General features: G+C 46.4%; 1 protein-coding gene across 1 annotated transcript; it reads right to left on the reverse strand.

The window, feature by feature from the left end:
• Positions 1 to 156: 156 nt before the first annotated feature.
• Positions 157 to 12,803, reverse strand: LOC309827191 (ATP-binding cassette sub-family A member 13-like; the record flags this gene model as incomplete). The annotated part of the gene is given in 14 exon segments (XM_082661726.1): positions 157 to 353; positions 423 to 545; positions 970 to 1,038; positions 1,479 to 1,655; positions 3,278 to 3,387; positions 8,578 to 9,435; positions 11,049 to 11,428; positions 11,432 to 11,712; positions 11,715 to 11,846; positions 11,849 to 11,946; positions 11,948 to 12,051; positions 12,054 to 12,095; positions 12,097 to 12,140; positions 12,143 to 12,803. Coding segments are annotated over 14 exon segments (3,276 nt in total).
• Positions 12,804 to 13,759: the final 956 nt, after the last annotated feature.

Here is a 13,759-nt window from a genome sequence, read left to right on the forward strand (position 1 = left end):
CGGCGCTGAGCCCTTTGCCTGCCTGTCGGGGCAAAACGTTTTCTAATTGAAACAAATATTAGTTCTGTTACTCATAAAAGTCCATTTCGCTTTCTGTAACATGAAGACACTTACAAGCACGTGCAAAGCTGCGTGCTGGGCGCCCGCAGGCCCGTGTCAGCCCTGGTCCACCCGGTTCCAACACGCTGGGTCTGCGCACGCGTCTTGGGGTTCGCGGTCCCAGCGGGCCCCGAGCTGCTGGAAGCTGGGCGCCGGGGCGTGGCCGAGCGCCGGGGCGGGGCCGAGCGCCGGGGCAGGGGGGGGCGGGGCGGGGCTGGCGTGGGGCAGCCTGGTTGCGGGAGGCACGTGTGGTCCTGGGAAGACCGGTGAGGAGAGCAGAGTGCCGGCGGGATGGAGGCTGCTGGCCAGAGTCCCTCACTGACCCCATGGCCAGCCGCCTCCTTTAGGGAGAGCTCGTGGTTCCGGGCGGCAGCGAACTGGCGGCGGGGTGGGGCGGGGGCAGAGGGACAGGCCTGTGATGAGCAGGCCCACATCCTGGGCGTTACCTGGTCAAGGCACAGTGGCGTTAGGAGTGTTCAGTGACAGCGGAGGCGTAGGCTGGCTGTGATGAGCAGGTGGCGCCCCTAGTGGAGGATGGGGGGCCTGCGACCCACCTTCAAACTGCGGCCCTTCTGCTCATCTCTACTCCGGGGCCGTAGGTGAAAACCAAGACTGCCCTGAGCAAACCTCATTTGTTTACGTTTGTTTGCAAAGGTATTTGACATGCTGGTTCCTACCCAAGGCCGGCCTCTCCTCCCGACGCCCCAGCTGGGGGCTGATCCGACTCCTGGCTCCCAGTCTCTGCCACCTGCATCCCCCAGTTAACCACCCTGGGTCACCGGACCGCTCTCCCTGCGGTGGACCTGCCCTGCGTCCCGAGCAAGCTCTCCGCGGTGTCCTCCAGCCCCGCACACCCGTTCAGTGACACACCTGGGCCCATCCACTGCTGGCCGTGGCCGGACATTCCCTCCAGGACGTCAACGTAAAACCCAACGGATCCTGCACAGGCAGGAGTCCCAGAGGACAGAGGTACAAGCAGTGAGGGCTCCTGGCATGTGCTCATTCCTTCATTCAGCAAACATCTGCCAGCATGTGCTCCAGTCCCCACACGCTGGGTTTCTGCTGATCAACAGGCAGGCCCGGTCGTGAGGAGACCACGGGCCAGCCACCCCGCAGGGCACAGCCAAGGGGCCTAATGCAGGGCCCCTGAGCCCAGGAGTGGAGGCCAAGAAGAGCTTCCCAGAGGAGGTAACACCTATCTAGATAATAACAACGCCTGAGAGTAAGTCAGTAGGACGAAGCAGAATAGACGGTGTGTCGGATGCACCTGGGACGGGTGCAGGGCCAGCCTGGCGGGCTCCACGCAGGGCCCAGGGCTCACGGCCCGCTCCGCTGACCCCAGCTCCTCTCTTTTCCTGATCAGCCCACCCTTGGCTTACCCATGTCCTCCTCTGCGCTCACACCCGTCTCCACAGCACTCCTGCTGCCCCTGCTGTCAAGGACCTCAGGCCCGACAGCAAGGAGAGGGTTCTCTGCAGCCTCATTCAGGAGACCAGGCGTGAAAAGGCAGCAACACACGTGCATGGGCAGAGTCACTCCAGCACTGCTGGCCCAGTCTACGGACTCAGAAGTGCTCAGAGACCAGAGTTTACACCTTAGAGAAAGTCCTGAAAATCACCCAGCAGCCCTGTAAGGACGCTCATGGCACTGTCCTTCAGCAATGGCGTGAAGAGGAAATTCCACTGGAATCTGTAGTAGTGGATTTGACAAGCAGGATCTCAAACGAGTGAACTCATTTACTATATAAGTATTAATGACTCACTAGCATAGACTCTACTCTGAGCGTCATGGAGACAGAACTGAATGACTGACAGATCCTGCTCTCAGTGAAGCCGCAGACGACTGCAGGAAGGGCCACAGAAAGCTAAAACAAGCACTGAGTGCCAGGACTTTAGAGAACATGTTCTGGGACTCGGGTCACTGCATGGGTCGCCCAGCCCCGGTCAGTGGAACGATCTTCTACCCCAGGCACTGGGCACACGCAGGAGAGGAAGACAAGGATGCTGCCTTCAAGGAAGACTGACGCCGGGGGAGGGGGGAGACTTAGAAATAGGAGCATCAGGGAAGTGTGTTGGAGAAGCCTGAGAAGGAACAACTAGAGAGAAGCAGCATTCAGAGCTCAGGAGGTCTCACCAAGTGAATGGGAACCAGTCAGCGCTGGGAAGAGGGTAAAAGGCAAAGGACTCATCAAAGGTCAGCCGCAGCAGGCAGGGGACTGGCAGTCAGTGAGAGCGAGCTAGTCCTGGCACGGGAGTTAGCGGCACTTGCCCTGATTTACCATGTCTGTGCCAGAATTCCATTGAGCTTTGCTCTGTAAGATTTTGCTGACACGTGGAGCTGAAGTTTGAAGTCAAGAGAGAAGTGGTCACCATCCAATCAGCCCATGTTGCTTGTAGCTGTTGCCATGTTGTAGGTGTGTGTTCATGGCCCCATCTGCTGCTAACAGTGAGTCATTCTTGCAAATAAAATAAAGATCAATACATTTACATGCATCATATACCTTATACAAATCCTGCGAGTGGTGTTACAAAAGATAACACATTTGGGAAGCAAAACAAATGCTTAAGTTGGCAGCTTCTTCACGTGATTCTGGTAGTGCTGTTAACCTTGCTGGGAGATATGACTGTTACCTTATTCAAATACTTCCTACTAATGTTCACCCACGTTTATTCAGAGTTTGGATATCCTCCATAGACTGTAGTTCTCTGTAATACCACTAAACATAATATTTATTAATTATTAAATAAATTTGTTTCCTATATATTTGTTTCCTATATATTCCTATATATATTTATTTCCTATATAAAAGAAATAGGAGCATTAACACTGCATTCGATAGAGGTCAACTCAAGGTCACTGCCAGCGAAGGGGATGCAGGCATCCCTCCGGGAAGAGCCGCTGGCTCTAGCCGCAGGGCACAGCTGAAGGTCAGGCCACAAACACAGGGTAGCACATTCCAGGAGCAGAGACACAGCCCAGAAGCCGAGCTCGGGCAGGGAAGGGCTGTTCAGCTGACTGGAGAAGGTCGCAGCCCGGGGGTGGGGAGGCTGGGAGACTCAGGGCCTTGGAAACCGGCAAGAAGGCTGCGCTTGAACCCAGGAGAAACTCAGGGGCACCTGACCACCTCGCTGCCCACCCGGCAGGGCCACTGGGCAGCCCTTCTCCCCAAGCAGCCCACCTGCAAGAAGGACGAGCACACGCTGGACCAGCATCTCCACTCTCCACAGAATCACCTCGAGGTCCTGGGGGCTCCGAGGCTGCGGGAAAGCCCGACTCGCTTCCGCGGCACTTAGGGGGAAACAGACAGCGGCGTGAAAGGTGAGGATCTGCTTCTCCGTGCGAGAACACGTCGTAACACTCGTGAATGAACCGTTCCCCTGCTGGGCCAGCTCGCTCCACAGACATCCGAGGACACAGCCTAGGAAACGGCAGGTCTCGTGTTTTCGTTCAGAGCGTCATTTTGTTGCCAACAAACGTGACACTTGCTCTCTCTTCTTGTCTGAGGCCGTCCTCTCGAAATGCAAAGGTACATGATCAGAGTGTGAGAGAGAAAGGAGGAAGCCAGGGGGGGATTCTTACGTTTTCCACGTGGGTACAGGAACCCACCTTTACGTAAGGAAGACTCTTATCTTTAAACAGACTCCTGGAGTGCCATAGTGTGTGTGTGCATGTGTGTGTGTGTGTGTGTGTATGCGTGCGTGCAAGTCTCTGTGTTCGCATGCGTGCATAGGTGTACTTGTGTGTATACACCTGTGTGTGTTGGTCTTTATGGAGCCAGCTCCAGTAACGTGGCAGAAAAGCCTCCCGACCAACTTTGTAATAAGCTGTCCTGGCTCAGAAGCGCTGAATTCTTCTTCAGACTTAGGTCCTAACGCCACTGAGGTAAGGGGCACAGCAGCTCTCAGCTTTAACCCTGATCTTTCTAACCCCCCAGACCCTGGTCTCTCAGCCTCTGAGATGAGGAACGTGGTCCAGAAGAGCAGCTCACAAACTGTCGCATCTTAAGCCCCCCGTGGCTTTTGTTCCTCCCTCAGATGAGTTCTATATTCTTTACAAAACTCCAAACCATCCCAAACATCAGACACACTGAACATATAAATAGCATTATCTGGGAAGCACTTCGAAAAGAAAATATATATATATATGTATTTTTTTAACTGTGGGCCACATCGACTAATTAAGGCTACAGCTGCCCAAGGACATTCCCTGAAAATAAATATCCTTGACAAGCCCTGGAGATTGATTTTAAAAAAAAACAAAGGCCCGTTGGCTTCTCAACGGGCCAGCCCCTTCGACATCATGCTGAGTGACCCCATCCTGGGCTCTCTTGCTGGGGCAGACACAGCAGCATCACTGGTCTGAGAAAACATCACCGCGCTGGAGAAGGCACCAGGATGCTGGGACAGCCTGCAGCATGGCTTCCGGGGACCACAGCGAAGTTTCATTCTTTTATATGCAATTCAATATTTCTACAGCATGTTGTTCTAAATTTACTCTCCTCAGAGGAAGAATGAAACTTTCTAAAAAAATGTTTGACTTTTCATTCTGCTGTGGTGTTGACGTGACCACAGAACAACCTTGCTTAGTTCAACACACCTGAGGGCTTAGCAGGGCCACCTCCCTCGGCAAACGTGGATTTTCCTTCATTGGATTATTGTGTCTTGGTTGTCAGAGTCCAGCCAGTCCTTAAAGAATGCAATTCTCATGTGCTAATTCGGAAACTTCAGCGTGGTGGAGCTGTGTGTACCTATCAGGACACAAGCAAGCTCAGTGACTAAATGCACGTATGGACAGGGCGCTGGGATGCTTGAGGTGATGAAAACTGGTTTCTTTACAGTTACGGCAGTTAACTGTGGATGAAGAGAGTAGGAAGCCATTGGGCACTTTTGAAGGTCAGGTGGAATCATACAAAATCCTCTAGGGAAGCCAGATACAAGAGCAAAGGATTACTCCAAACAACATAAAGTTAATTTTTCAACTATAAAAAAGTATAGCTGAATGGCAAAATAACTGGGGGTGGGAAATAGTTATTAGCAACTTGTTTTAGCCCCAGAGAAAGACGAGCTTATGTGTAATTTTTGTTTCTGGCCAGAAGAAAACCATAATGATGTGTAGGGCCATTTATTAATCCCCATCAGGTAATGTTATATATAAACTTTGAGTAAATTGTGGGATTTTAATGACGGCATTTTAGTTGTGCCCCAAGCGTTGTGGGCCTGGAAGGAAGGGTCAGATCTGACGGTCCCTGTGCGGCCGCCACTGGCCACTGCCGGCCTTGCTCAGCAGAGCTGCCGCAGGCCCTGGTCTCTCAACCTCTGAGATGAGGAACGTGGTCCAGAAGGAGGCTCACAAACCCTCGCATCTTAAGGACCGCCTGGCGGCCCATCGCAGGCTGTGACGGGGCAGGTATGAGGCAGCTTGGGATCCTACGTTTCCAACCAGCTCCCAGGTGAGGCTGCAGGGTCACCACCTCACATGGGGGCAGAGGGCCTCTGGGGGTGGGGTGCACGTCCCCCACCCCTCTCCGGGGACTTGCTACAAAGGCTTCAGACACAAGGAGGGAACAGAGCCAGGTACTGCCTTCTGTTTCTGACCACCGTTGCCTCTGCAGCTCACTGGCCTTAGTGCTATGATAGATTTAGGGACTGAGGAAGAGCCTAAAAGCAGCGCTCACTTCCACAGGGGGATGGACTCTAATGGGACGTAACACAGGTGGTGACACTTGCTGCTGAATGAGGCCCGACCAGAAGCGGGGAGATGACATAGGGCCAGAGGGTTCCTTGGGACAAAAACAGTGGATTCAGGTCTGGGACGACCAAGCTTCTCTTCTCTGTATAACTGCAGGCACTGAAGCAGAGGCAGGAGAAATGAATTCTGCCCAAATTTGCTCTAGATCCCTGACCTCTGCCATCTGGGAACTTGTAGTAAATCTTTAGGATATTAATGGACCTTTCTACTTTTTCAGGAGTTTTGTTGTTGTTGTTCTTATTTTAATTTTAAGCTAATGTTTTTGCCTAGATGTCTGTGGTGGTTGTTTTATCCCTAATATGCTTCATGTCTTAAACCCAAATTAATATGCATGTTAAATGCATAGCTTACGTTTATTTTACTGTAGAATCCTTACCATACCCCCAAAGGTATCACTGTTATCCCTGTTTTATACACAAATAAAAGGAGGTTCCGAAAGTTTAAAGGATTTGCCTTGATTCAGAAAGTTAGTGAACTGTAGAACCAAAACTCACATCCAAGTCAGGCTAGTCTGACCCTAAACCCACAACAGTGCATTTTCTGTTTTAGACTTTTTGTATCTTCCTCATTCAAGAAGGCCATGATCAAAGAATAGTGAAAACAGGAGAGAGTGGAAGCAAGTAATCACTAAAGTAGAATGAAAGCGGGCACCAAGCCTTGCGGATTTAAACACTGGGGTGGCGACTACACCCAGTCAGCTCACAGCCCACTAGTTTCCAGTCTTGGGGTCACGGTGTAAATCCACTCCGTGGAGAACTGGAAACAGCAGGTGAAAGCCAGGACTGGTGAAGAGCAGGGCTTGCCAGGACCAGCTCCAGCTCAAATGAAAATTCAGGGCCGAGTGTCAAGTCTAACACAGTTTAGGATCAGAAACAATGAGGCTCTGAAAGCCATCATTCAAATTCCAAGGCACCAATAATTCTTTGTGCCAACAGACACATGCTTCAGTATCCAAGGAGATCCTTCCAGGTTATTAAAAAGGAGTAGATTCGAGGTGCAGCCGTGTGGCAACAGGACTAACCGAGAATAAGTCAGGCTACCTGGCAGATGAGAGAGGGTTCACTTTCAGTCTCCCTGTGGGACTCAGAGACCACAGACCACCAGAACCATACTGTCACACAGAGAGGATGGGCTGGGACACAGCTGCACACGCCCTCATCCTAAGGCAGCAGATGACCCCCGGAGCATGACAGCCAACAGCGCTGGGCCTTCTGAGAGCAGGGTTTCCCTGACCTACTATTCGGGGTGGGCGGCCAGTGCTTGGACATAGATCAACCACAGAGTCAGGTTGAATCTAAGGAGGGAAGAAGCCCGGCCCTGTCCAGGGGTCAGTTACCCTTGACAGCACAGTTTTCTGTGTAATGTGAATGGCCTCAGGTTTTTATCTGCATATCAAATAGCAGAACCCTCGGCTGCCAGAGCAGGGGAACAGAAAAACTGGTTACATACCTAGTCTTGGGGCACGTGAATAGAATAAGATGTTTTTACTTTTGAAAAAATAATTTACTTTGGAGAAATGTAGAATAAATTCAAATCGTATTTGAATGCCAAATAACGAGTCAAATAGTGACAAGAGACTGGGCATGAACCATGCCCTGGGGAAGCCAGCTTCAGAGTGTAAGGAAGGTTGAGCTCAAGCAGGACTGCTTACCCTGGTTCAGTGCAATTCCTGCCTGATTCTGTTTTATAGTTACTGCAGGGGGAAATGAAGCAAATTCAGTGTTTTATTACCTTGGATGGATCAGTGAGACCTTTGGCCAGTATCCAGCCAATGCAATCAATCCCTTCTGGTATTTCTCAAAATGTGATCATGGTTTGAGGACGTCAGGAAAGTCAACCAGCTCTTCCTTGGTCTTCTCATCTTTTCTTGATCTGCTATTCTCTCCAGGGGTTGCATTAATAAAAATTTCAAAAATGTGCTGAAACAAAGTGCTCAAGGAGTGTGTCTTCTGAGAGCTGTTGAGGAGAAGCTCTTGACTCACGAGACCTAGTCTACTTAGCACGCTCTGGACTGCTTCTCTGAGTTGTTGGTGAGTCACGTCCTGAATCAAAGAAGTGCTGAAAAGCAAAGCTCTACTCAAATCACCTCTGTTGTCACTTTTCAACCCACTGGAGGCCTTTCCAACTGCTGTTACGGTTTTCAAAAGGTCATTTGGATGTGGAGCCAATGTCAGCAACAGACTAAGAACATCCTTGTTGTCCTTCCCTAACTTATGCCAAAGCGCTTCTAAGGTGAGGTCGATCACCTTTCTCAAGTAAGTCTCTAGTTCCATGCTCTTTCGTGATGGTATTTCATGCAAAAACAGGATCACTTCACGAGTTCTTTCCCCTTTTGTATCTTGAGGCAAATTATGAGTGGAAATTGGATTAGAATATAAAAAGTCTTTGTGATTGATGGTGTTATTTATAGGAACTAAGTAATCCAGGATTTCTTCCCATAAGTTGACAGAATCCACAGAAAATATTTGGGTCCCATTATTAAATGCCGCCACGAGACATTCCATGTCTCCCAAATTGATTTTCACAGAAGTTAAAAATTCAGCTATTTCTTCCCTAATATCATAAATATCTTTGGACTGGTTCACATATGTGAATATGCTAGATGACATATTGAAAATATCAGAGTCTTGGGAAACAGCAGGTTTGACTCCAATCATCCCAAAGGCCAAGTCAAGAAATGGCGTCAACAAGTCATCTATATTTTCAAATATTAAATGATCTGCTTTTTACAAAGTAATCATTTCATTGGCAACATCTCGAACACTTTGTTGCAAAATGGAATAAAGGGTGTCCAAGAATTTCATGGTGTCGCTGGTGTCCAAGAATATCATGGTGTCATTGGCTGTGAAGACAAAAGGCATTTCAAACATGGCAGCCACCTCTCTTGAAGTTTTCTCGGCCAGCTTAAGAAGGTCCACGGTGGAGGTGACGGAGGTGGTGAGATCTCTCATTTCGGCTCCATCGTCCACCAGCATGGTCAAGAGGGGGTCCAGGGCACGACTCTCTCCACCCACTCTTGCCCTTGATATAACACCAAGTAAGCACTTGGTAATTTCTAACGTTGCTCTGTTTCTTGGTGGGGGGGTGGGGGGGAGGGATGAACTATTTATAAAGGAAAGAAAATCGGTTAGATTAGTGAGTATAACTTCTTGGAGGGCAGGGTACAGGGCACGTAAGTCCTTAATAAGAGAGTTTAAAAGAGTGTCCATGAGACGTGCTATCTCTATTGACGTTTCTCTCACGAGGTGAACAGCAGACCTGAGATCTTGATTGAGTTTGAAAAGGTCCTCAGAACTGTTCATATGGGAAAGCAAGTGATTCACCACTGTAAGAAACTCCAGATTATTTTCAGTCTCATTTTTTATTGAGGTTTCCCTTAGAAGAGTGTGGAATAAATCTCCCATTAACTGCAATACTCGAGGATTATCAGAATAAAATTCTCCACCGTCTAACATAAATGAGCTTTTGATTAGGTGATACACAGCTTCCTTTAAAGATGAAAAAATGTTCACCAATCTGTCCTCTTTCATGGAGATAAGAAAATGATCCCGTTTCAAATTTTCTAGAATTTTATCCTTTGGGACAAAACTGTAAATGTATATTTTTTAAATTTCACGGTTAGTAATGAAAAGATTGAAAACATACCCAATTGACCCTTGAACAACCCGAAGGCTATGGGAACTGACTTTCCTTTGCAGCCAGCCTCCGTGTCTGTGGTTCCACATCCACAGATTCACCCAACTGTGGATCGGGTAGTATTGTAGTACCTATTTAATGAAAAAGCCACTTATAACTGGGCCCATGTGGTTGTTCAAGGGTGAACTGTAGTGATTTTTTTTGCTTTACAGTAGCATCATGGGAGGATAATACTGACTGAAATACTGAAATGCTAAAATACATCCCAGATGAAAATTAATGTTTTGTTGCCAAATAATGAAAAGATTGGATGGATTTCATGTATAAATCCATTGCAATGCCTCAAACCTAACAACTTAAAAAGCCATGCACTTTGCTTTTAGAAAGGAAAGGAACGTGAAATGACCGTACAATGATTCTCAGTGTAACAGGTAACATCCTTCTGAATGTTCCAAGACCTAGCGAGCCACTCGGCATGGCAGGGGCTCTGTGACTTGTCAACTCGGTTGTACGAGCCCCAGATCCAAGCCCCAGAGCCCCTTTCTTGTGTGTTTCTGGTCTGGTGGGCTTCACGGGTGATTTGCTCATGAGAGTGCACAACAGCCACTTTGTAGCATCATAAACACTAACCTAGGTGCTGCTGGAGGGAATTCATCAGATGTGACTGAAGACCCCAGACAGCCAGCTTTAAGTCAGGGAGAAGGGATGCTGCCCCGGGGAAGCTTGACCTCACCAGTCGCAAGGTCTTCAAGAGGGTTAGGACCTCCTGGACCCAGCGAGCCCACCCTCATGCGCAGCTGGATACCTCCTTCCCCATCACCCCAACCCTGCCCCCCAATGGCCCCCTGTGGATGGGAACCTGCAGTTCCTGCCTGTGGGATTCCAGCTTGTTTCCTAACAGCTTGCCCTGCTGACTCTGGACTCCCTCAGCCAGCCCCAAAACTGCGGAAGCCAATTCAATCCCTGTATGAAGTCTTTGCTCTGTTTCTGCTTCTGAGGTTGAGACCTGACAGATACGGACATCACAGAATAAGGTAGAATCTCCCTCCAGCCTTTTCACGGCAAGCTTCAAAAGGAATGAAAAAATAATATATGAAAAAACATAATGTGACTCTGAGTTTTAAAATTTTGGAGTTTTAGCAATTCCAAATATAAACATCAGTAGATTTATTGGAATGAAAATACTTAAGCCCTTCATTTGTGATTAGACAGTTAATGCATTAATATGACCATCACATATATCCATATACATATATAATAACAATTTTTCAGTTCCATATAAAATAGAATTTCATAATTATTTTCATAATCCAAAACTGTAATAAAGCATAATAAGTGATTAATTCCCAGGGGCTAGGCTTATATACATATATTTACTAGTTAGATGACAATCATCAAAGTTATTTTACCTTGATTTTTATAAAACGTTCATTAAGACAAAATTCACTTCAAAGATCATTCAAAGGTGTTGGTACAAGTGCTGTCATTGACACTATAAACTCCAGGAAATAAACTGGATTGTAACATGCAACTACAAGCACTATACAAAGCAAAAGTAAACTCACCTCATCTCTGCAATGACATCTTTGTGGAAGTCTTTCAGCAGAAGAGATATTTTGTCCCCAGAATTTTCCTTTAGTAAAAAGGGGAAGAATGTTTTCAAAAGCTGTTCCAAGAAATCCACTATGCTTCTTGGAGGGAGAATGATTCTCTCACCATTTTCTGACTGTGTATGGTTCAAGGCAAGGTTAATGAAATTCATTATTTGAAGGTTGGTATCACTTAAATTCAAGGCTGCTTCTTGAGCACTCTCAGCTAAGTTGTTGACTGAATTAATTAGGAAGCTTTCAAAAAGCAGCTGAACAACTGAGAAATTAATTAGCTGTTCTTGGTTTAGCAGACGAAGAAGTAGGGCAACATCAAAATTATCTTCTCTAGAAACATTTTAGAGATTACCCAAAATGGTAGCAATATCTTTAGCCAACAAAGCTATATCATCAGTTGAACTCTCGTTAGCTGTAAGAAGAAATAATGTTTGTATCATTTTGGAGTAATCTTCATTTGCATATTTATGAAACCAGTTTTTTATGATCAATAAAAAATCTTCAATGATTTCTAATGTCTTCAAGGATGATGAATCCAGGCTTTCGGAAAAATGGGCAAGTGGCAAAGTTAGGTTTTGAAGAGCCACTGAATTAGTAATTTGTATTTCTTTGTTAATTTCAGAAACAGGGATCTGATACTAAAGTTATGGGTTAGATATTTCATGATTTGTTCAAACTCAAGCCATAGTTGTTCAAAGTTGTAAGTTGTTTCACTTTTTTTAATAAAACGTGATAGTGCTTCTAAACTACCACCATTTCATTCAGAAGTGTCATGAATAGAGAGACTACAGAATTAGCACTATTTTCTAGGCTCTCATCCCTAGAAAGCAAGTTTATTATCCTTTCCAAATCTGTTAGAAATATTTCTAACAGATGATTCTGTTCCGTCATCAACATTAAGGATCTTGTTTAAACTAGCTAGTTTATCAAGGAGGTTTTCATCTGATGTGGCTTTTGTAAAGTTGCCTTTTTTTTTAATTTTTCTATGATTTGCAAAGCAATCTGCTTTTATGGAACAGCTGGGACAAAGTTCAGAGATGCTGCTATTGTCTAATTTCCAGAAAATGGGACAAATGGTAACACCTTATGACAAAATTCTTGCACAGTTTTCAAAAGCAAAGTCTTAACATGGAAGACTTTGGACAGCTCTAGAAGAATGGAATTCCAATCCATTAATTCATGAATTACACAGGCTACTTTCCTAGTTATTTCCACCTGTGAGCTTTCATGCCAACATTGTGAGTCTTCACCTGGGGAAGACAGGTGGAGGTGGTCAAGGATACTGGCCACTTTGCTGTAAAAGGAAGGAGACGTGAGCTTGTGGACATCACAGGCTCCTGACCTTGGATTCTGCTGAAATCCAGAAGTTGTGTGATTCCAGCACCAAAACACAGGAAGACAAGTCAAAGCCTCTGAAAGCATGCCTGGTTGATCTGATATTAATTCAATTGTGTCCAAAAGATTTTTAATCACAATAGTGAAATCTTCCTTGGTGACGTCTGAAAGGCTTATGCCATGCAGGAGCGTGAAGTTACAGACGTCCCTGAGGGCCTCCATGATGTTTTTGTCACCCACGCCCTGCAGGAGCCTCATGGCACGAGGGAGCACATAGTACACGTCGATGGAGGCATCGGCGTCCTCTTTAGGAAGCAGGCGTGAGAACCTCAGTAGGTGGTTAACACTCCAAGAACGTGAGCTGTCGACAAGTTTTTCCATCAAGTCAACAAAGAAGCTGACCTCCAAACTACTGACATTCTTAAAGAAATCTCACACCGGTCAGAATGGCCACCATCAAAAAGTCTACAAACAATACATGCTGGAAAGGGTGTGGAGAAAAGGGAACCCTCTTGCACTGTTAGTGGGAATGTAAATTGATACAGCCACTATGGAGAACAGTATGGAGGTTCCTTAAAAATCTAAAAACAGAACCACCATAAGACCCAGCAATCCCACTACTGGGCATATACCCTGAGAAACCATAGTTCAAATAGAGTCATGTACCAAAATATTCATTGCAGCTCTATTTACAATAGCCAGGACATGGAAGCAACCTAAGTGTCCATCAACAGATGAATGGATAAAAAGGATGTGACACATATATACACTGGAATATTACTCAGCCATAAAAAGAAACGAAACTGAGTTATTTTTAGTGAGGTGGATGGACCTAGAGTCTGTCATACAGAGTGAAGTAGGTCAGAAAGAGAAAAACAAATACTGTATGCTAACACATATATATGGAATCTAAAAAAAAAATAAATGGTCATGAAGAACCTAGGGGCAAGATGGGAATAAAGACACAGACCTACTAGAGAATGGACTGGAGGATACAGGGAAGGGGAAGTGTAAGCTGGGACAAAGTGAGAGAGTGACATGGACATATATACACTACCAAATGTAAAATAAATAGCTAGTGGGAAGGAGCCACATAGCACAGGGAGACCAGCTCGGTACTTTGTGACCACCTAGAGGGGTGGGATAGGGAGGGTGGGAGGGAGGGAGACGCAAGAGGGAAGAGATATGGGTACATATGTAAATGTATAACTGATTGACTTTTTTATAAAGCAGAAACGAACACACCATTGTAAAGCAATTATACTCCAATAAAGACGTTTTGTTAAAAAAAAAGAAAAAAGAAAAGATCCATCAGGCTTTCACTTATCTGTTCCAGC

This window comes from Grampus griseus (assembly GCF_964374135.1).
Source record: "Grampus griseus genome assembly, chromosome: 9".
NCBI lineage: Eukaryota > Metazoa > Chordata > Mammalia > Artiodactyla > Delphinidae > Grampus > Grampus griseus.